At 39.4% G+C, this 23,403-nt stretch overlaps 1 protein-coding gene across 1 annotated transcript in view; it reads right to left on the reverse strand.

Annotated features, from left to right (window-relative positions):
- LOC133063263 (cyclin-Y-like protein 1) overlaps window positions 1–23,199 on the reverse strand; it is a 35,003-nt gene extending 11,804 nt beyond the window's left edge. The window contains exons 1-5 of the mRNA XM_061152378.1: window positions 22,819–23,199; window positions 11,813–11,887; window positions 10,001–10,035; window positions 4,564–4,664; window positions 1,368–1,403 (exon numbers count right to left, since the gene is read on the reverse strand). Of these exons, the coding sequence (XP_061008361.1) occupies window positions 1,368–1,403; window positions 4,564–4,664; window positions 10,001–10,035; window positions 11,813–11,887; window positions 22,819–23,044 (473 nt within the window). The 5' untranslated portion in view covers window positions 23,045–23,199. The remainder of the gene's footprint in view (window positions 1–1,367; window positions 1,404–4,563; window positions 4,665–10,000; window positions 10,036–11,812; window positions 11,888–22,818) is intronic.
- Window positions 23,200–23,403: the final 204 nt, after the last annotated feature.

Here is a 23,403-nt window from a genome sequence, read left to right on the forward strand (position 1 = left end):
TTCACTTATTCCTGGCCAAATGAATGTAAAAAATCTGCTTCACTTAAGAACATCCATGATGAAAGAGTAAAAATTAAGTGTTCTTAAACCTGTACTCTTCTTCTTCATACTCTGAGTAAGCAGAAAGGATGCATTAAGCACTTGTATGTACTGAAATATGGCCGTGCCAAGGAAGAGCACTTGTAACTTACTGGGAACCAAGTCACTTTTTTCCCCCTAGAACATCATATTTAAACCACTTTTTTCATGAAACACCAATTGACAGTCATTTTTTGAAAAATGAACAAAGTGAGCCTGTCACTTCAAAGAAAACTCTAAACTATTTGTTGCCAATGATAAAATTCAAACCATCAAGCTAAAAACATTAGCATTTTTGGAAAATTTGTACCTTCCAGTGTGTTATTTATGGTGAGCTTGATTTATCAATACTTAAAGACTTTTCCGATAAGACTGGTAGTGATACTAACAAGAGTGAGTTTTTGACACTGTCTGAAGACAAGTGAACCAATACTTGGCAAATGACAATGTATAATTATTATAAAATCATGTACAGATAAAAAGATCCACTCAGTATGCATGACAGATCAATGGGCATTAATTTAACATAGTATCTACCTCAAGTTCACTGATAATGACTTGGAACTCCATCTTAACTAATTTAATAAACTGGCACATGTGGATTTTGGGGACAGTATCAAAGAATATGTCCAATTATCTCAAGGCTTTAAAAATTCACCTTTTCCCAACTATATGTCTGCATGTAGCTGGATCTTCATATTGCTTCTTCAAAGCAAACGACTGCAGACAATGTTGACATGAGAATCAACTGTCTCCTATTAATGAGATACTATCCTCTCCACTATTTTGTTGTGGGAAATGGTTATTTTTCATTAAAAAAATGACTTATATTAAACACTGGGGTCCCCAGTCAGATGGTGATCTCATCCCTCAGGAGACAGTTTTCCTGTCCTAATGTGGAGAGAAGCAGAACACCTTACTTGCACCTACAGAGCAGAGGCCGGGGTGCTGCTAAATACTCTGCGACACACAGGGTGGCACCCCACACCAAAGCCTCATCCAGCTCAAAACTTCAGCAGTGCTAAGGAAAGCCTGCTTTAACATACAGTGGATTTAATTTTTTAAATTTTAAATTTCAATTTCTAATACAGTAAATATCCATATAAACCACATAAAACTTAAAGAATTAAGAGTCCCAAAATAAAAATAAATGATTCACTTCAATACTGTAATGAAAGCACTCTGACAGTAAAAGCTTACTCTAATACTGTCTATTGTTATTAACACTAAACTTGATACTGTGTAAATTAATTAGCTGGAATAACAAGACAGGTTTTAAAAGAGCTCACCTGTTCTTTATGTGGTAATATATTGCTAAGATCACACTGTGGAGGGAAAAAAAATATTGTAATAATTGGTTTTTATCACATTAGGCCTGAAGACATTTTAAAGGGTTGGCAGAGAGGTAAGACCATCCAGATGCCCGGTGGCCCCCACACACCCTAATTCAGAGCAGTACCCATAGGTGGTATCCCCCATGTTTTAGGTTCTTTGGCTTTTAGCAAAATTAGGAGACCCAAAATATAGATGTGCTCTTAGAAGACATGTTTGGGTTGATTATCATAATATATAAATTACTATATATGTCCCCGGTCATTTGTCCTTCTATGCACAGAATCTTTCATCCCATACAAGTTACATCATCTATCCACATGGTTAAATTTAAGCCATACAGATTTTGTGTTTGTGGCTTTTTGTTAGGCACTGCATTTCAGTTGATTCAGTTCGGTATTCCCCCTAACACATCTATTTTCCATTATTTCTCTAAAAGTAAGTAATACGAGGACTCCATATCAAATAAAATGGATTTAAAATCACTTTCACACATAATTATTAGAAAATTTAATAGCAAAATTTTATAGTCACAAAATTGATGATAGGCCTAGTTATCCTGAAATAAGCACTGCTAATAAGGCAGCACAATACAGCACAGTACACTATTAATGACAGGTATTTCCACATTATTTAAAATAAGGTATTAACTAACCAACAGGTACAAGTCCTCAGATAGTTTTTACATTAATATAGCCCTAAGTTATTCACAGATGCTGTGTATTAGGCAATTAAGGGGTTCTCTGGTTAAGTTATTTGCTTCCCTTTGTTCTCAGTATCTAAAATGAAACTCAAAATTATTAATAGAGAGAAGGCAAATCTGAATTTTGTAACTCGTCTATAGAATCTTAGCATTTGCAGAAAGGCCTGTAACACTGTTAGCATCAAAGATGGATACTCCTACAGTGCTTCAAAGTTTCTTCAAATTGATTTTAAAGTCACAGAATTAAAAGTTACATGATAAAAAGGGCAACTGGACCTAATATGATACTTAACCCATTTTACAAATAAGAGAATCAAGGCTTAAAATTGACTTACTCAAGGTCCCACCAATTATCAGAAGTAGCTCTCTTTCTCCTACCCTCAAAGCAGAGAGTGGTTCCCAAGGTCAGCTGCACACTGGATTACCCGGGACGCTTTAAACACTGCCTGGCTTCTGCTTCAAAATGTTCTGATTTAACTGCATTAGGTACGACCTGGGCAACAGGATTGTATTTAAAGCTCCCCAGGTGACTGCAACGTGCAGCCAAGTCTAGGGATGAATGAGTCAGGGTTAAGATCAGAATCTCTCAGGATGCTTTTGTCTATGAAATCATGCCTCACACATCATTCCTCAGCTTGTCAAAAGGGGTGTGTGTGTGAGAGAGAAAGAGACACAGGGACAGAGAGGCAGATAGACCCACAGACTGTGTCTTGAGGGCAGGGAGGAAAGGTGGAATTCATGTATGTGTTCAGAGACATACATCTTGAAAAAGTTGCATAAGTGATTCTAATAAGGCTCACCTACCCCAAATGAAAACTAATCCCATCGTAGTTTTCAAAATCATTCCTAAAAGCCAATTTGCCCTATTAATTTTCTCAGTAAACCTTTATTTCATCAATAATGAATGTGAATGGTCATTTTTAAAACTTAATGAGAAAAAAATTTACTGTATTTCCAAACACTAAGACTAGGTTGAGAATAAAAAGCATGAAACCTACTTGTCTGAGCAAGGTTAATCTTTAAAACTACTTCTGAATTATATACTGGAACATCACGCTCTTCTGAATTCAAAAGAAGCTGTGAGTCTAGCCACAGTGAGAGTAGTTTTTAACCCACAGATTTAGAGTCTTGGCTGAATAAAAACATTCAGTGATTATGAGAGAAGTGCCAAAACTCAGGACTTTAAAGAGCAATGGGGCTCAGTTTTTGTTGAAATACGATTTGACCGAAACTAATATTATAAGAAAGTTACATTATTATGATTGTGAACTGGTTGTTTTTAATTAAAGTTAGCAGTTACTGATCATTTAAATAGCTAAAAAATAAAAAGCCTTGCACATTAAAAATTAAATTAAATTTATAAGCTAATTATATTTTTAAGACAGAAAAGTAAAATTAATGATAAGGATACTAATATTTTCAAGTAGCATTTCCCAAACTGTTCTGGAAAGTCAACATTCATATGCTAAGAAGACATTAGCTAATGTTCCATGGACAACCCCAAGGGAGGTAGGAAGGTCTGCATCCTGTTTGGTTTTTAATTCTCTCTCTTAAATAAACTTGAACATTCCCATGATTAGGGCGTTTTGGACTGTGCATCTCCAATTGTGGACTATGAGGGGCTTCCAGAAGTTGAGGAATAGTTTTCATCATTGTAACACTGTTCGTGTCTTCTTAAGTATAAGCCTAGCCACAGCCTTCTTTCTGAAACTTCATCTCTTTTTTTGTTCTCTGCTTTGATTGATACAGTGTGTTAGAGATACACATATATAAACAAAAATTAAAAAAAAAAAACAAAAACAAAAATTAAAAGTGTCTATTAAGTTAAAATCTCAGTTGAACAAATTTCATCTATGGAGAAATTAAGCTTGAGAGTATGCCCCTTAAAACGGTTTTGATATATTTTCCCCCTCTTTGGGGGAGAGGAAGGAGAAGTAAAATTTCCTACAGAAATACTACAGGAAAAAAATGCACAGTGGGATAAATCTGACCAAGTCCAGTTAAATGTAACTGCAGATTCACTTCAGTGCCAGTAGGGGACAAGCTGTTCCTTCTTCTAATGGTAGCTTCCAAACTAGTCTACATAGTTGTAGGGCTCTCCCAACTCATAAAGAAATAATTTTTTTCTAGAAACATACAATAAACAGGTACCTCTGTTTCTCATTATGTTCAACATTGTCTTAACAATAGAAATGAATCAAATGAGGTTTACATTTTTCCTGGGATTTCTCACTTGCTAACTGACTTTCCCTTCTATCATGTACTCTATGATTAACATGGAAACGGAAGACTCATATTGAGAGGTCCTTGAAACCAACATAGAGTTGACACCAGTTTCTTAACCTGATCACTGAAAAGGACAAACCAAACGAATGAAATTATGTATGGCGAGGATGCTTTCAGCATGAAGGGGGTCTGCCACTCAGCCTTGGCAACCTAGCTGTACTCACCATTTTATTGTGGTTCTAAGATTAGGCTGGCTGACTGTGCTGTCATCTAGAAATACGGTTGGGCATGAGCTATACTTTTTAGTAAGCTGCCCTGAAGAAACCTGAAGGGGAAGGAAGATAGGAGAAAATGTCACAGTAAGTTAAACCTATAAAAGTGTGTTTTTTCCTTGGTTAAAATGTCAAACGATAAAGCATTAAGATTTTCCTTATACTCCATGAACTGCTGAGTGTTGCATCACGGGCAGCTCCATGGGAAACCTCTGTACTCTAACTTCCACAGGCAAGATCTGAGAAATGTGGTATAAACTGCTGCTCTTAAAAACGGACCCACAAATGAACCTGGAAAGCACCTGTTACAAATTGCCTTTATAGTAATGAGAAAGCTTTTAGAAGGACTTCAGTGTTTCTTCCTTAAGCAATGAAATGCAGCGGAGATTTCTATTTCTATTCATTTACTACAATAAAATGCAATGCTTTATATAATATCGATGTGAGAGCATTTCATTGCAGTAAATGAACGCCAATCATAAATGTATTAGTTTGGGAGACAGTGTGAGGAAACAAGCGTTTTTGAATCAGAGGCTGGGCATGCCAGGGCTGCTCTATCACTAGTGACCTGAAGGCCATAGATCTCTTTGAGCCTCAGTTTCCTTATCTGGAGGATGAAAGGGTATAGCTTTAAGATTCTCTCACAGCCAAGAAACAGACAAAGCAGCTCTGAGAATTTCATGGTTAAGTAAGACTGCCACTATATTACACAAGGGAGAGCCTCAGAGAATACTTTCCACTCATCTCACAGTTTTATTCATTCTACTCTACATGTTATCTGCCACTCATCATGCCACTCTGCTGCCTTGCGCATGCTGCTCTCTGCCTGCAGTGGCTTCTTCCTCCTCCTTGTCCCAGCAAGCTTGACCCCATCGACCTCCAGCAAACCTCAGCCAGCAGCCACACCACCAAACTTCTACCTTTCTGCACACTTACACCTCTGTTTCACCACCCGTTACATGGTCTCAACTGCTTGCCTGGTATCCCCCTCCTAAGTAAGCAAGCAAGCTCCTCTAGGTGACAGATTCTTACTGCTCCTCCTCCAGCTGCTGAGAACAGAATCTGGGACAAATTAGGAATCGAGAAGCATTTGACCAATTATTTAAGATCGATTACAACTGGAAGGCAAATCATGCTAATGATACACATTCAAACTATCTGCAGTGGTGCTGGGTAGGTGACAAAGAGCTTTGTCAGACCCTCTAGAGAATAAGCTATCTTTAAAACACTTTAGAAGTATCCATTTATTTGTGAAGAGCCCAAAACACAGCCATAGTCAAATACTAAAACAGCCTGAACTATGTGAGGACAATTCTCTTCCTTTAAGTAAAGGCCAATAATCAAATCCCAGTCACTGTCAGTAGCTCTGAGTAATAGCATTCTTTAATACCACAGAACACAAACAGTTTTAACACTTGGTTTTCTTGGTTTTTGTTTACTAATTCAGATGAGCCTTCCTTCCTTCTATTAAAATAAAGTAGTTTTCACCACGCTGTCACACTCTATCCGTGTCCTCCACAAACGCATCAAAGGTGAAACAAGGAGAAAATCTAGTCAATGTTTTTTTTAAAATACAGAGCATTTAAATAAACATTGCCAGTAGCCAATAATAAGAACTATCCAAATGGGTGTATAAGCCACCGTTTTGCTTGTTTCAGGTATTTTCTGGCAAGGCCACTTACTCCTTATTAACAAAAAGTTCTACACATAACATACCTGAAAAGTACCACTATTTGGAAGAATTTCTCCTTCAAGCTAGAAATGATTTCAACTGAAACTCATATATTCCTTAAGCCATCTGGTTAATGTGTAATTTTAGAATCTCAAAAGAGACACAGCATGAAAACTGTTCATTCAAATAGTTATATTCTAAATGAAGTTATCTTTTAAAAGGTCACCACTATTAAGAGTATGACACATTACACACAGTAAAAGTCAGTTCTGACTATAAAATCTATGAGGGGAATAAAAATAGTAAGAAAATGCACCAAAATATAGACTAGTTTGTAGAGCTTTGGCTTTGGGTAACATTTGTCCCGTTTTTCTCTATTAAAACTTTTTCTTTATTATGAATTATATCTGTTTCTCTTTGGAAATATTAGTGCTGAAACGTTTAAGAAGTTTCATCAGACGTAGCCCTACAGACTATGGGTGCTCATTTAGTCTATCAGTAACCTACAGACTACTGGCTAGATCCTACCAAAGAAATAGTGAACACTTCTCCAGGCCTACTCCTGAAGCGATTCAAACTTCTGGCATCTACTATTCCCTAAAGGATGGCAGAATTAAAGCCTCTGAGCAAAGCCTGGATGTATTAGCTGCCAACAGGTTACTTTCCCCTCATCTCACTTTAAAATTTAAGGTAGCTGTCCTTTATGATTAAAGCCTTATCATCACTGGCTCAAAACCTCAATAAACTACACTGACAAAGATTAATGATATAAAATGCAAATGCAAAAATCAAACAGCAGAACCCACTCACTGATAGTTTAATGTTCAATGAAGAAGAGTATTTACCTTCATTCAGAGCTAAGGACAGAACAGATGGACTTCTACAATCTTTACAAGAAGGGAAAAGGCTTACTTAGTAGACTTCAGGTTTAATGGCAAAGACTAGAAAATCACCATACTGGAAGACTAATAAGTAACAATCCCCCCCAAAACTTATCATTAAAAGTCAAGCACCTTTTGAAATTCTGCCTCCACCCAAGTGAATCTTCCCATCCTGCCTACTGCCTGAGTTTAACCCATCAAAAAAATTAAGCTGAAATTCACTTTTTGCTTCCCCTTTCCACAAGCTTTAGATGTGTTTATTAATAATTATTAAGACTTTAACTTAAAATTTTGTAATATTCTATGCATTAGCCTGGGGCTTCCCTGGTGGCTCAGTGGGTGAAGAATCCACCTGCCAATGCAGGAGACGCAGGTTTGGTCCCTCAATCAGGAAGATCCCCTGAAGAAGGAAATAGCAACCCACTCCAGTATTCTTGCCTGGAAAAGTCCATGAACAGGGGAGCCTGGTGGGATACAGTCCCTGGGGTTGCAGAAGAGTCATGTCTGACTTAGCAACAAAACAACAAGAAGTGCATTAGTGTAAACTACTCCATCCACATTACTGCACATTGATGGACAATGTGGCAGGATGAGTAGTTTGAACAGGATTCTTAATCAAGGCCCTAGTAGAAATGTACAGTATTTTAATTGTAGGTATAGTAGAAAGTATTGTCTGAATCACTATCATTAACTATACTGAATCAAAACTTTTAAACTCAGAATTTACATTCAAAGTATAAATCCAACTTTGAGTGGACCAACCACAAATCTACTTTTTTTCCCACCTTCTTTCAGAGATCTCATCTCATTAGAATTAAAAGCATTTTTTTAAAAAAGCTGTACCCAAGACAGGATAAACTGCAGATGATTTTTGATGTTTGAAAGATGAAAAATGAGATAAAGGAGTAGTAACTGACATGGCATAACAGAGGAAGCACAACCTTGGAACTACAGAGTGACTGGGCCAGGAACAACAAAACCAATCTGGCTTACAGAACCCAAGGCAGGTTCAAAATTCAGAGACGTGGTCGCCAAATCCGTGCAGTGAGGTCTATCAGTTAGCAAAGTGATGCTTCCAATTAGATCTTAACAGACAGCGAGGGACCATCACATGTTTGAGGGAAACCTCCAAGAAGTCACAGATCAAAGCAGGGAGAAGGAACTGATGGGAATGATAAAAATCCAGGAGCAAATAAAAACTTTAAAAAAAATCTTCAACATCTACAGATAAGATGAGAAATTGCATCAGTGAAAAAAAGAATGAAAGGATGGAAGAGAACTCTAAAAAATAAGGTAGACAAAACAATATATTCAATAGAAGGATTAGAGCAGAGTCAAGGAAACCTCCATGAAGTAGGACAAGAAGACAAAATGGAAAACAGAAGAGGAAAAAAATCTGTGCAGAAATATTGCTCTAAAATTTTCAACATCTAACAGGAATCCAAAAGAAAAAAACAGAAAATACCAAAGCAGCACACAAAAAAATTCACTAGAAGAAAAGATGTTCTGCATGTTTAAATGCCCCAATAGCGTGACAAGGTCTATACCAAACCATGTTATGAAATTTCAAAACCCCACAAAGACAGAGGGTACTACAAGGTTCCACAGGAGGAAGGAATGGAGCAAAGACTAACTTGGTAATATACAATGTATCAAATTCAATAGATTTTAGAGCAACACTGTAAATGAGAAGACAAGAGGGAAATGTCTCTAAAACTGCAAAAATTAGTTTCGACCTAGAATTCTACACTTTATCAAACAGAAGGAGTTTCACAGAGGCTAGGTCTTTATAAAATTTTTGCTCATGTGCCTTTTTCCAGGATAATGTGCTCCAGTAAAACAAGACAGAGGGAAACAGAATCTAGGACATAGGGGATCCAACACGAGAGAGCAGTGATGTGAGATCCCAGGTGACTTCACACAGATATCCCAGGAAAACAGGCACAGCGCCAGTCCAGGAATCATTAGTATGTAGCGGGTAGGAAGACAAAAGGTTGGCGAAGAGTGTCTCCAAGAAGAAATGGAACAGATGTGGTTTTGTGGATGGTAAATATTTTTGATAGGCATGTGACAAATGTTACAACATTTGGGGGAAAAAATAGCTGTTAGAAAACAGGCAAGTGAATATAGTCAGGAAATTAATTCCACAGAAAAAAAATGAAGAATGTGAAAACAGGGAGACTGGCCAGGGAGCTACTCAACTATGTTGGGCTGTGTGAGATCATGTTTGCTAGAAAAAGCAGAACTGGATTACCCTGAGAAGTGTGGAAGTGCTCAGATTTCATTAATATTGAAGAAAAAGAATGAAAGGTGTATAAGGAGGTGGCACAGAGAACTATATGGCTCAGCAATGAACAACACTTGCTTAGTCATCATAATGTAAACAGGGATTCCGATTTAATAAAAACTGATGCATGTAAAGGGAACAGAAGGAGGGAAATAAAATCACGGTGGACGAGGAAGTTACGCGTTCACCTGTTGTGCCAAGAAGTCAATGGACGGCGCTAAAAATTAAATTACCTATTACACTTTTATTACTTTGGTTAAAAACTAAGATAAAAAATTTAAGGCAAAAGAATTTAAGGTAGATCTTTATGCTATAACCATATTATTGAAATTTAACTTAAATGTCAGGACCCTTAAAAAAAAAAGGGTACTACTAAGTCGAAAACCTTTCTGAATATACTTGATAATTAGGAACTAGAGATTCAGAAATTTTATAAATAAGAGGTTAATGCTAACAGTATTGGATCCATCATACTTTTTAGGAATCATGGCAGACATGCTTTTAATTAATCAAACTACTGATTTCTTAACTTTTCAACTATTTACTTACATGGTTTAAATGGTTGCTCTTCCTCTTTTCTCGCACTAAGAATAAAAAAAAAATTAACTGATGAATTCTGATAAAACTACCATAGAAAAATAAGTCACTAATTATCTGATGGATTACCAATATACACAATGAGTTAAAATTTCATTCTGTTTTTTAAAATAATTTCCAACAAAATATATAATTTAAACCACCCAGCAAAATGAATCCTATAAATAATATCTAAAAACTTAGTTTTACTATTTGACTAATACTAACAGATACTCTGTATTAGGTACAAATCAAAGACTCTCCATTTACAAAAGAAAAGGACAAAGCAAATTAGGCCAGGTGAGATATTTAGCTAATAAAAAAATTTACCAGCTGCACAGTATGTAGTATTTTCTAGTTCTACATGTACTTTAGTCACCAGGATTAACAGATGACAACTCCAAGTTCCAGTTTCTGGTCAAGCACCCGTGTCTCTGGAAGCATCCTGAACCACTTATTGGTCACCTACTCAAACACCCAACTTAAAAAATACAGGTTCTTTACACACTGGAAAGTAATCTATGAATTTTAACATACGTGCTGACCTCACTGAACATACATCGACAGCACATAGAACTGTTTTGCTCCAACAAAGGCCAGAAGAATATAAGCTCAAAGAGGGTCTTAGGCCACACACTTTCCCATGGCATCACAAGCACGAATTCCTTTAGACTGAGGAGAGACAGGGGCATGGGAGAGTGTTTCTTTTACTCTCTCCACCACCTCTCTACAGTGTGAGCAGCTCATGAGTCTGGAAAAGACTGAGAAATACAGTAATCCTAACTAAAAATAATTGCCTCAAGGCAAAGTACACACACTTTAAGAACATGCAAACTAGAAACCCCAGGAGCTCCCAGGTTGGAGAACATGTGGTACACTCTGGGCCCTGCCCCCATGCCTGGCCCTCTTCCATCTGGCTGTTCCTGAGACAGACCCTTTGATAAAAACCAGTAATCTAATGAAAATAAAAGAGGAAAAGAACCCTCTATTTTTTACTGTGCTGCATTACTTCAAATATTATAGAACGTTCACTTCTGGTATTCCTGCTCTCATAAACAACCGAAAAACCTGATCATATATGGCTTTTTAGCAAATAAACTAGGATTTAACATATATTAAGGAAGACAAGCAGGCAAGACAAGCAGGAGTGCAAAAACTTCTGATTCTCATCTTAAAACAAGCAGGACACTAGAAATTTACACAAGGTTTCCCATACTGAGGATAACCTTCTGGGAAATCCCATATGGCAGGCACATTGGTCTGATTACCCTGACCCAGCACTACATCAGGATGAAAGAACTTTTAAAAGAACTTAAAAATTCACATGAATCTGGATGTGAGAGAGGTTCACCCGGTTGAGCACTGTGCAAAATGGTGCCGAAATCCCAAGCCTCGACTCCCATACATAAGAACTGATTATGCAAACCTAACTGTGACCTAAACCGTATCATTCATCTTTAACTCATGCGCTCTTGGAGCGAAAGGAAAAGGACAAAGTAGCATGGAAAAACAGACCACAACTAAATCATGTGGCAAGCTGACTGTGGATAAAGAAATAGCAAAGTGTATAAACAGATGGTCTAAGTGTTTCTCCTCATTAAAACAGTGACACCTAAATGAAAAATGTATCATCACACATTAAAATAAAACATCACATATTAAAGTATTATCACATATGAAAAAAAAAATTTCAACCATCCTAAGTGCTTTTCCGTATCTTCCTGTAATACACAAAACAAAAACAGTTTTCAATCTTTTTCTCAGGGGGGGAAAACACTGTCTTACCGTCCGTTTGAGATTTGCTCAGGAAAATTGTGCTTGCCCTTGGGTGGTCAGAAGGGTTTGATTCCAAAGCTAAGTCTGCACAGGAAAAAGAGAAAAAGGTGTGACAATTTAGTTGAGTAGAAAAAGACATGACTTTTAAAACAGCTACACGCTGATTTTAATCAAGTTTAATAGTCTTAAGAAGAGCGTTTAGCAATGACAAGAAGGAAACTGTAGTAAAGGCAACAAGACAAAAATTCTATTGGGAAACAGAAAAATTGTAGAAATTCTCCATATATGTGGAATAAAACCAGGGCTATGTCTTAGGCTTTTTTTTTTTAACTTGCACCTAATCTATGCCACTTTTAGGCGAATCATGTATGTGATTCCCCTCCTACGTACTGATTAAAAATTCAGTCACCTCTCTTTAAGCTGATATTACTAGCACATTTCAGGAAGTCTCAAGAAGCAAGTTATGCTGTAGTCAATTACTATCAGATACCAGCTCAATCAATCAAATACGCTATAACCAAATGAGCTGCTTTTGGCAAACGTTCTTCAGACAATCTAATGGCTAATTCCAACTACACTCAACAAACGAACTCATTTAGTTGGCTGCCGTTCATCTAGGGGCTATTCATCATGGCAGATTTAAGAGGATTACATAAGAGTTCAATGTTCTCATCCACAGGAACACTTCCAGGATAGTGAGTTTTAACTTTGCCCTCTAGTTCCAAAGCTAAACTCTCACTTCTTCCTTTCATGCTGCATGATTAATAGAGGGCTTCAGTAAGAGTACTTCCTGGAGCACATCAAAGGGCTGCTTGAAAAAAATTTTGCCCATACCTACATAAAAACGGTGGGTCTGCTGGCAGTTCACCTTGCACCAAGGTGGGACAGTCTTCTATTTAGGCAGAAATATCAAGCAAGCACAAGCTGCCATGCTGGACAGTAAGGTTGTTGTTTAAAACAAACCTAAAAGCCCTATGGGCAGTTACTTAGTGAAGTCCACCTCAAACCAATTAAACAATCTTTTAAGAAACTGGACCAAGAGTTGTAAAGAGCAACAGTTAAGGCAGCATTTCCCAAACCACATAATAATTGGCCTATTTTTAAAGGGGACTTTGGTGGTCAACGTGACTTACACATTATCGCTGAGAATCAAAAGAATATATACATTGATATATTAAAAACTAACCAGGTGTTCCCCATCCCGTATGGCAAAAACTACTACAATATTGTAAAGTAATTAGCCTCCAACTAATAAAAATAAATGAAAAAATAAATAAATAAAAACTAACCAGTCCCACAGTGAATTCTGTCTGACCCAGCATTTCACAAATGTTATCTACCTAGAATCCTTTTCTTCCCCAAAGAAAGAATTTTGCATGAACAGTAATTTGGGACTTCCTGGTTTAATGGGAATTTAATTGTTACTGCCAGCACTAGAAATTTACATAGCTAAACCGACTGCTTTGTTCTTCGTGAAAATTCCTTCACTGCATTTGGAGTTTATTAAGCTGTTTTTGGAGAAAATATTCTACTCAACAGTTTTATGTAAAAGACCCATAAAATTATTTTAAAGCTTTTTCCCCCCTACAGATTTGAAAAGTGGGACACTGGGAAAATAAATTATTTCAGTTATACACAAAGTTGACAGGCACAGACTTTCGACCTAAGGCTTCTGAAAGGATTCATGACTACTTACCTGTACCAGAAAGTAAACAGACTACACTGGAATCTAAAAAATAAGCAGAAATGCTTGCAAAGTAGCCATATTTTTCATCAGGGTTTATGGAATGGTAAAATTTAACAAGAGTCAATGGAAGTCCAGGAAAAATAAGTGTCAGGATCAAAGAGAAGCAAGCTTTAACACACACACACACACACACACACACCCCCAGGGTGTGTTCCAGGTATGCTATGATGTGCTACTACGGATCTATACACAGAAAGCAAGAAGGCTGGGATAAAAGAAATGACAACATGCAGGAAAAAAGTAAACTTGCCCAAGTGATCAGAAAAGAGCTGGCATTCCCCCTACCCTACCCTAGAGGTTTCAAGGGTGGGCACATGACCCAGAACTGACTGATAGATCACAGCTTTCCTGGAACTTCCCAAGAAGCAGAAGAAGGCAGAGCGGTGCCCTAGGACCCTTAGCTAGTCTGGGGCTGCTGGACACTCCTCTTGCCATCATGAGGGGAAAGGCTTTTCAGGAGAGATCAACAGAGGACAGCAGAACTGAGACAGGCTGCGAGGTCATTGAACTCCTGGGTCAAGTACTGCTTAATTTACTCATTCAACTCCAGTTATATAAAAGTCAATATATATACTTTTTAATTTAAGCTATTCTGAGACATTTTCTCAAACTTGCAACTGAAAGAGACCTGGTTAACCAGCAGTACTGATGATCACAATGAAGGTGGGGAAAGGTAAAAGTCACTTGTTCATTCCTTTAACAAATGTCATGAACAAAAATTTGCATGAGCCAAAATGACCCTATTTAAAAATTAACCCACAGACTTACAACCCTTACTTTTAGTTGTTTTCCTTATACATTAGAAAAAGCTCTAATTAGTGTATAATTTATGTCTTCTTGTTACTAACAACCCTTCTACATCTGACTGTTGCATATTTACTGTTTAATGAATACACAACAGCCCATCAAGCGTTATTCCTGTGCTGGACTTAGCCAATGCCCTTATTGCTGGGGTTTAGGTACTTACAACGTTCTATTCTTTGATGAGGAAACTTTTCATCTATTGTTATACAGCTTTTTAAATAAATAATGGTTTTATCTCCTTAGCAAAGATCTTCAAAAGTGGGATGTCTAAGCCAAAAGGTGAGATCATTTTCATGGCTCAAGGTACAGGGCTAAATTGCTTCCTGAAGAAGGTGGGGCCACATTAATGTATAATACTACCAATCATGACAGTTTTAGTTCCGACCCCTGCTCTGTACAGTTGAGAGGCGGGGGCGGGGGGGGGGGGGTGTGGAAGTCCTACTAATATAAATAAGGAACAGCACTGTAGATCTAATCTGTATTTCTTTCGATTACACAGTTTTTACTACTTTCTCATAATTCTCAGCATCATTTCCACTTGGGTGAGCTGCCTATCATTCATACATACTAAACATACCAGGGCCTTACTGCTGTCAATTTGCATGAGGTTTTCAGAAAATATTAATCTTCTGTTTACAGCCTATATAACAATTTTCTATACAACTTGCACTTTTTGCCAGTGAAAACTACATCACTATTTTATAATAGACTTGACAGGTAAGCCATTAGACAGTAAACTCATACATACACACAATATTTCTGCACACTCCATTAACTGTTTTGCCAAGAGTCTAAGGAGACGATGAAAAACATCTACCGGACTCTTCACTGTCAGAAAGGTAAGATTGTCAACTCTGAAGCAAAGCATTACCACCCACACTTCCCCTCATCCCCTCTCCCACAAGCACACACAGTAATGTTAGAGGTATTTTGAGAAATTACTGTGCATTTTATATGTGAATTCTTCCTAAAATTACTTCTCTAGCAATTTTTAAGAATGTTTTAACCCAGGAGAAATATTCTTTTTTTATTTTATTTATTTATTTATTTTATTTATTTATTTATTTATTATTTTATTTATTTATTTATTTTTTTTATTAGTTGGAGGCTAATTACTTCACAACATTTCAGTGGGTTTTGTCATACATTGATATGAATCAGCCATAGATTTACACGTATTCCCCATCCCGATCCCCCCTCCCACCTCCCTCTCCACCCGATTCCTCTGGGTCTTCCCAGTGCACCAGGCCCGAGCACTTGTCTCATGCATCCCACCTTAACCCAGGGGAAATATTCTTGAGCTTATGATTAGGGGTTATCATTAAAGTTATATTTTAAGACCCATCACTTTTATATTACCAATTTAAATTGCAACTTATTTGACAGCATGATAGACTTATGTGAAAAAAGGATGACTAAAAAAATTTAAGTTCGGGTCTTAATATAAACACTCCCAGGAGGAAACCTGTAAAATACCAGGTCACTGAACATTACTTTTCCTCCAACCTAACATTCTATCAATCGTGAGATCCATCTCAATTGCAGATGTTAAAAATATGAAAATAAAGGCAACTTAGGACAAACAAGATGCATTACTGAAGCCTAAAAGTGTTAAAATTATGCTGTCAAACTGTCAATAAATGATTTTTCCCTGTCAAAATATCAGAGAGAGGGTAGTGACCAAGAAATCATCTGACAGGAGGAGACTAATGCCAACATACTGACTTCAGTTCAGTCGAGTCCGACTCTTTGCGACCCCATGAATCACAGCATGCCAGGCCTCCCTGTCCATCACCAACTCCCGGAGTCCACCCAAACCCATGTCCATTGTGCCGGTGATTCCATCCAACCATCTCATCCTCTGTCGTCCCCTTCTCTGCCTGCCCTCAATCTTTCCCAGCATCAGGGTCTTTTCAAATGAGTCAGCTCTCTGCATCAGGTGGCCAGAGTAGTGGAGTTTCACCGTCAACATCAGTCCTTCCGATGAACATCCAGGACTCATCTCCTTTAGGATGGACTGGTTGGGTCTCCTTGCAGTTCAAGGGACTCTCAGGAGTCTTCTCCAACACCACAGTTCAAAAGCATCAATTCTTTGGCACTCAGCTTTCTGTATAGTCCAACTCTCACATCCATACATGACCACTGAAAAACCATGGCCTTGACTAGATGGACCTTTGTTGGCAAAGTAATGTCTCTGCTTTTTAGTATGCTGTCTAGGTTGGTCATAACTTTTCTTCTAAGGAGCAAGCGTCTTTTAATTTCATGGCTGCAATCACCATCCGCAGTGATTTTGGAGCCCAGAAAAATAAAGTCAGCCACTGTTTCCACATCTTTTTGCCATGAAGTGATGGGACTGTATGCAATGATCTTAGTTTTCTGAATGTTGAGCTTTAAGCCAACTTTTTCACTCTCCTCTTTCACTTTCACCTTCATCAAGAGGCTCTTTAGTTCTTCTTCACTTCATATATTGCAACTAAAGAGGACTGTCAGCATTTTCTGGGCCAACTTCTGGGCTCCAGTTTACTTAAAGGTTTACTCCATTTACTGAACTGCCCTATCACCCCTAGTACTACAGTATATTAGTTTTATGGCTAATAATACATTTCATGTCTTACAGTCAGCCGGTGATTTCATCTGGGTCCACACTTTACACCCTAGCCAAGCGGTTCCTGCCAGCAGATGCTGACCTGGGCTGTCTCACCGGAGGGCACACAGCATGCTCCTGCAACCCCCTCAACTGACCTGCTTCCCCAGTTTCTGACCAACCTGGCTTCCAAACTGCTTCTCAGCTTGCCTCTTACTTGGTTCTCAGTCCTGCCTTACCTTAATCCTCAATCAAATGCTGTAATGATGATGACCAAGAGATGATATCCAGGTAAGTATACCTGGCTTTATGTATTTCTAAAGAGTACTTAGCTCGGGCTTCTTGGACTTTTAAGAACCTTTCTGGGTTGCAAGCTACGGTGATTTCATTTCACATCATACAATGTTACTGTTTTAACTCTTCAAGTTTTATTACTTTAATACCCTAAAAATAAACAATTTTTCTAAAAGGGGCGAGAAAAAAGGTAGTATTTCAAAGCAGAGCACAAAATGACATCAATACATTTTATCCCTATATGTCATGTACATGGAATTTACAGTCCTGATCTATCAAGGTTTTAAAAATGAGTAAAACCTTGGACAATTCTATACCTCAGAGAAGAATCCCTACACTGCCTAACTCAGAACATGATAAGAATCAAATGAAATTCAAGAGCAATCCATACACTATAGCTTCACTGAGTTACACAAGCCCCTTCACCATGACAAGGCTGCAATCCATGAGGGGATATACTATATAAAGCATAATAAATGACACATCACAGCTTTCACAAATTAACTCAAAAGCCAAAAGTGAACATTTAGCATTTCATAGGAAAACTGATGTCCACTTATCACCCTCAGCCAAATAACATCTTAAATAGATAGTGCTTTGTTGTTGTTCAGTCACTAAGTTGTGTCTGACTTTGCAACTCCATGGACTGCAGCACGCCAGGCTTCCCAGTCCTACACGATTCTGTTTGTGCAAACTCATGTCATTGAGTCAGGCCACCCACTAAAGGAAAGAGGATAAGAGTACCCAAGGGCAAGCATTTCTCCTAGTGTTCTTCCTTTTTCTTCTTTAATAAGCAAATACATATCATTTCTCCTGCTTCTGTCATGGAGATTAGTGTATATTTTCTCCCCATTTTTTTTCAGGTTAACATCCCCTGCAGTGGAGAGAGCTCCTTCACAGCTCCCTAATTCTTCAGTGTCTGGATGTGCTAGTTTACCAGTCCCTTACTGGACATCTGAATTATTTCCAGTATTTTGCTACTGAAGATAATGCAACATATGCAGCCTATACCTTCAGAATAAATTCCTTTAGTAGGATCTCTGGATTAAGTGAGACTGTGCAAACTTCCCCTTCAAGGGTTGACCAATTTCCCATTTTTACCAGCAATATATGAATGGAACTTTCTTCAGTATCACCAAAGAATGCAGTGCCAAGTTTCTGAATTTTCTCCCAACACAAGCTACAGTAGTTGTATTTTCCTTTCTCTTATGTGTGAGGATATGCTTAAAAGCCATCTGCATTTCTTTTTCTGTGACTTATCCCATTCATATTGTTGTTAGCCTACTTTTAGATTCACTCAGTTTCTTCAAGTCAGCCTGTTTTAGGCCCTTATTAATGTTGCTTTTTTGTTCAAACCACTGTTGGCTCTCAGCTGAGTGACTACACCAGCCTCCTAGCTTGTCTCCCTGCTTCATTCTACCCCTGCCCACGTTAGAGTAGCTCGTCTGATCTCCCTCCCCTCTCCCCACGTCTCCTTCCCCTTCTTTAAGAATTATCACCATTCCCTTGCATATAACCTTTCAATGGTTTCCCATTACAATTAGACTAAAATCAGTATTTTTTCTTGTCAAGGTCTACTAGACACAAGGCCTTAACCCGCTGATATTCCTCCTGGCATTCTTTCACTCAGCTGCAGCCACCCTCCTTCTGTCCTCTGCCTACACCGAGCATATTTCCTTCTGAGGACCTCACACGGCTCCCCCTCACTCCTAGGATGCTCACTGTCACTTAAGGAGACCACCCCCAGTAACACTGCCCCCTCCCCAGTCCGTGACCATCATTTTCTTTCTTCTCAGTGTCTCACTACTTAACATTATTCCTGTGTCAACAGGCCCCAGGTACCTCAAGGAAGTAAAGACCAGAGTTAGGGTTTGGGTTTTGTCAGTATAACCTCTGTTTGTCCTGCCCCTAAATCGTGCCCAATAATCATCCATTTCAGGGTACCCCAAATCATTTATGCTTCTCCCAATTTTCCTTCATCATCTAAGATTTCTTCTAATGCTGTCCTTTGATGTGTCTGTCACCCAAGACCAGCATTAATTTCAGATCTCTTCGAGCGGTAGTTTAGTTACTCAGACTCAAAGACACCGACAGGTTACCAAGACCCACAAAAACCTAAGAGAGGAAATCTACTGTTCAGTGAAAAATCAATGGTAACTTCAATTTGGGGAAAGAACATTTAATGTTAAAATACCTTAACTACAAAATGACTCACCCTATGAATTTAATTAAGTCGTAAGACAAAGCCACAAGACCAGAATTCTACAGGGAAGTACGATACACCACTTTTTATGTCTGTGCCCAGATTAAAGCAATATGATGAGATTATAAAAGCCAACCATAAAGGGTGGGTAAATGAATGATGCTCCAACCATTAAACAGCTGGTAAAAAGCAGACTGCACAGCTACATGCAGCTGCGTGGAAATACATCCTGGAGCACGCTTCAGGTGTCAGCGCGGTTCCAGGAGCTTCCCGTCTTCACTTTACAAGAGAAAGTTACAACGTGGCACACAAAGAACAATCTCATACAATAAACACAACATTCTGTTTATTCATATACAAAAGGTTCAGGATGAACCAACACCAAAATATTAATGAAAATTCTGGATATTCTGAGTATGAGTGAATGACTTTTTAGTATTTTGCAAATCTTTTACCTCAAATGTTTACTGTTACCAAAAAAGTAAAAAAAAAAAAAGTGTTTATAATAGCTACTGAAAGGAGGAAAAACCTGTTGCTCAGAGGTTTTCCCCCATTACGTTGTCAATTCCTTCCCTACCCACTCCTTGGAGGATGGAAGGAAGGAATCACCTGAGAGAGCAGCTTGCACCAGAGAATGAGCAAAGGTCCTGAGAGGAGAATATGAAGGCTGTTTGAAAAGCTGATGCATTAGAGTAAAATCAGGTAACAGGACCTCAGCACCTTATTTTCTATTATTGACACAAACATCAGCTACATTGGATACACTGTGAAAGGCAGGATAGCGACAAAATCCTTTTGAGTCTATCTGATATTTATACTAGGTTCTTAGGAGTTAACTGAAACAGCTTGAAGAAATCATGTTCTTCTCAAAGGTTTCCGAAGAAAAACACACAGCATCATTTATGTTTGGTTTTGAAAAGCCAAAATGTTTTATATCAATGCAGGTATTTCTCAGTTTCCAGGGAAACTGATATAAAATTGTCTGAAATAAAAACATTAAGAGCAAACTTCCAATGTGCTTGCACTTTACATTCGTGTTCTGACCTCCTATCTATGGAAACTTAATAATAGGCAAATGCTGAAATTGAGGTTTCTCTCATCACTTTATTGAATGCCAAAAGAGAGAGACAAATTTAAGTAAAATTTTAACAATCATGTCAAACATAAAAAGGTAAATTCTGTGCTCATGAACTCTTTTTCTAGTTCCCGACTCAGCACTCCCCCTCACTAAATGCTTCGTACCTTACCTGCCCGCTTACCGGTTTCTCCTAATGTCCCTCTGTCCAGGGCATTCTTGGCTTCAATTCGAGTCAGCAGAACAAACGCTTTAAAATATACCAACATGTTTACCTGACTGGTAAATTGAGGCTATTTCACGACTTCTTTTATTCCTATCCATTGTAATAAATGTACAGACACAGAATGGAGAGGTATGTGTTGCTTCTGAGTTGTGAACAATAAACTCAAATGGAAATAACCAAACTGAAGTTGAGTTAGGCCTATCTTATGCATAAATTATAAAATAAAAAGTGCATTCCAAACTTTTTTTTAAGCACCCAACAACTGAATTTGGTGTATCTACCACTCTCAAGTCTGTCTCTTCTGTTCAGTAGCTATGTTACACAGTTATTTCAGAGCTCTAAGTCTTGGCTTCTTCATTGGCATCACAGGGAGAATATTCACAGGCCTTATTTATAGATGGAAGGGTCAGCTGAAATACACCCGAAAATACGTTGTAAATCGTAAAAGAATCATACAGAAGTCCAACTTTGGTCTCCCTACACTAGCCTACTACTGTTTTTTAAAATCACTTAGAGGCTTACCTTATAGCAACAAGCTGAGCAGTTTTCACAGGTATGCACAAGCTTTGTTTTTAAAGCTACAATTAATTTACATAATTTGTTCTTTCACAGTATCTGACTATTCTGAAAAGGGAGTACTTTCCACTTACAAAGCCATGTCCATCATATGGGTGAGTTCACAGGCTTACCTATCCTAACTTTGAAAGAAATTAAGTAAACCCAAATGAAATTTAAATAGAAGAGCTATAAGACATATCCTCTATGAAATAAAGACATACTCTCTGGCATTTAAATGAAACAAGTGGGCCAGTGGGGCTTTAACATCTTCACGGCACAATGTTTTCTACTTTAAAGAACACAGTCTTTATTAATGAGCCACAGTGTTATCCAGAATCTTTGTTTTTAAAAACCTAGAGCCGTCCAGTTTCAAAATTCTAGAGGAAAAAAAAAATCAAACATTTCCTCTCCTCTCTCTCCTCTTCTCCATGACAACCCACCCCCACCCCCAGCCACTTCGTCTTCAGAATTTTCCCTGAACACTATAAAAGTTGAATAGGATTCCACCGGCAGGAGGGGGTTGGAAGGAGAGGTAGCCATGGAGACAACTTTCCTGCAGGATCTGCCATCTTAACTGCCAAATCTTTGTATTACAAATTAAAGTCTGAATTTCTTTTTTCTCCTTTGAAACTTTTGACCAACAGTCTCAGGAACCACCCCCAATCCTCCCTTAGAAGAGGCAACATGCAAGTGAAGTTGGTTAAAGCTGGGGAGCTGAAGACATTTTTGTGTCAAAGTGGGAATCTTAATCAGAGCTCCGTGGGATCGTCTTTGGGTAAAAACAACAACAACAAAACTATTCCCTGCAGCCGTTGCAGTAACGTTTCACACCGTTCAGTTATTTTAAGGCCCCCTCTAACCTTTTTCTTTCTTATCGTTTTCAGATTATAGTTAGAATAAGGTCGCTTCAATCAGGACAACTCTAGACACAATATTACTTAACGCCACACTAACTCTGTCGATATCAGTTTTGATTTTAAATAACAAACCCTAAAATCTGTCTTAATTGTCCCGAGTATCAACTATCCTAACGAGTGGAAGTGTATCTAGATCCTTACCTCGTTCCTTCTCTTAGGTACCATCTGAAGAGGTAAGGATAGGAAGATGGGATGGATATCGCCGAAGTTGGGAGTATTTAAGTTTTCATTGAGAAACGAGAGAATACATCAGAAAGTCTTTACAAAGTCCCACGAGATGTTAAATAGAATCACGAACAGGAGCCACAGACTTGAGGGTCTTGGGTCGGGTTGCGAAAAGGGAATGGGGAAGAATTGGGCGTTCGGGTAGAGAAGAGGGAGAAAGACTGGCCGGACGCGACGGAGAAAGAATAAGGGGTGGGGACGCCAGGCAGGGCCAGCCTCCGTCCTTGGTGCCCAGCCCCGAGAGAGCCAACTCCAGGCAGGGAGGAGCCCCAGGCGGCGGCTTCCTCTCGGGGGACCTGGGGGTCGGCGGAGGCCAGAGGTAAGCCCGAGAGCAGACGGCGCCGGCCCCGCGAGGGGCGAGGCGCGCCGGCCGCTTCCTTACCTTCGGGCATCTCCCGGTCGCTGATGTGCTGCAGGTGGCGGCCTTCACCCGCTCGGAAATCCACCTCGGTGGGTTCCACGGCAGCCGGCGCCGGTGCTACGGCCACCGCGTCTCCGGCCGCCGCCTCGTAGACCTCAGACTCGTAGTCTGGCTCCGCCGGCCCCGCGCGCCGGCCCAGCTTGGGGCTGGCACTGGGGCACACGCAACAGGTCAGCGTGTTCCCCATGGGGCGCCTCCGCTCGGCCCCGGACTCCGCCAAGCTCAGACCGCCCCCTCCCCCAACAATGGTGCGGCGGGCACCGGCCGACCCGGGCTATGCCGGGGCTGCGCCGCACATGCAGACGCGGCCTCGCCTGCCTCCCTCCTGTCCGCCCCGCCGCCGGGCCCGGGGCAGGGCTCCGGGCCCGGCCGCACCCGCGCTGTCTCGCCGCCGCCGCCTCCCCGGAGTCAACCAGTCTGTGAAGGCGGCGACCAGCGCGGCTTATTTAAAAGGGGTGGGGACCCGAGGTGCGCTGAGACGCGCAGCCACTGCCGGGAGAGAGCGCGGCCGGAGCTCCTCCTCCTTCCGCCGCCGCCTCCCGACTG

This window comes from Dama dama, chromosome 10 (genome assembly GCF_033118175.1).
Source record: "Dama dama isolate Ldn47 chromosome 10, ASM3311817v1, whole genome shotgun sequence".
In the NCBI taxonomy this organism is placed as follows: domain Eukaryota; kingdom Metazoa; phylum Chordata; class Mammalia; order Artiodactyla; family Cervidae; genus Dama; species Dama dama.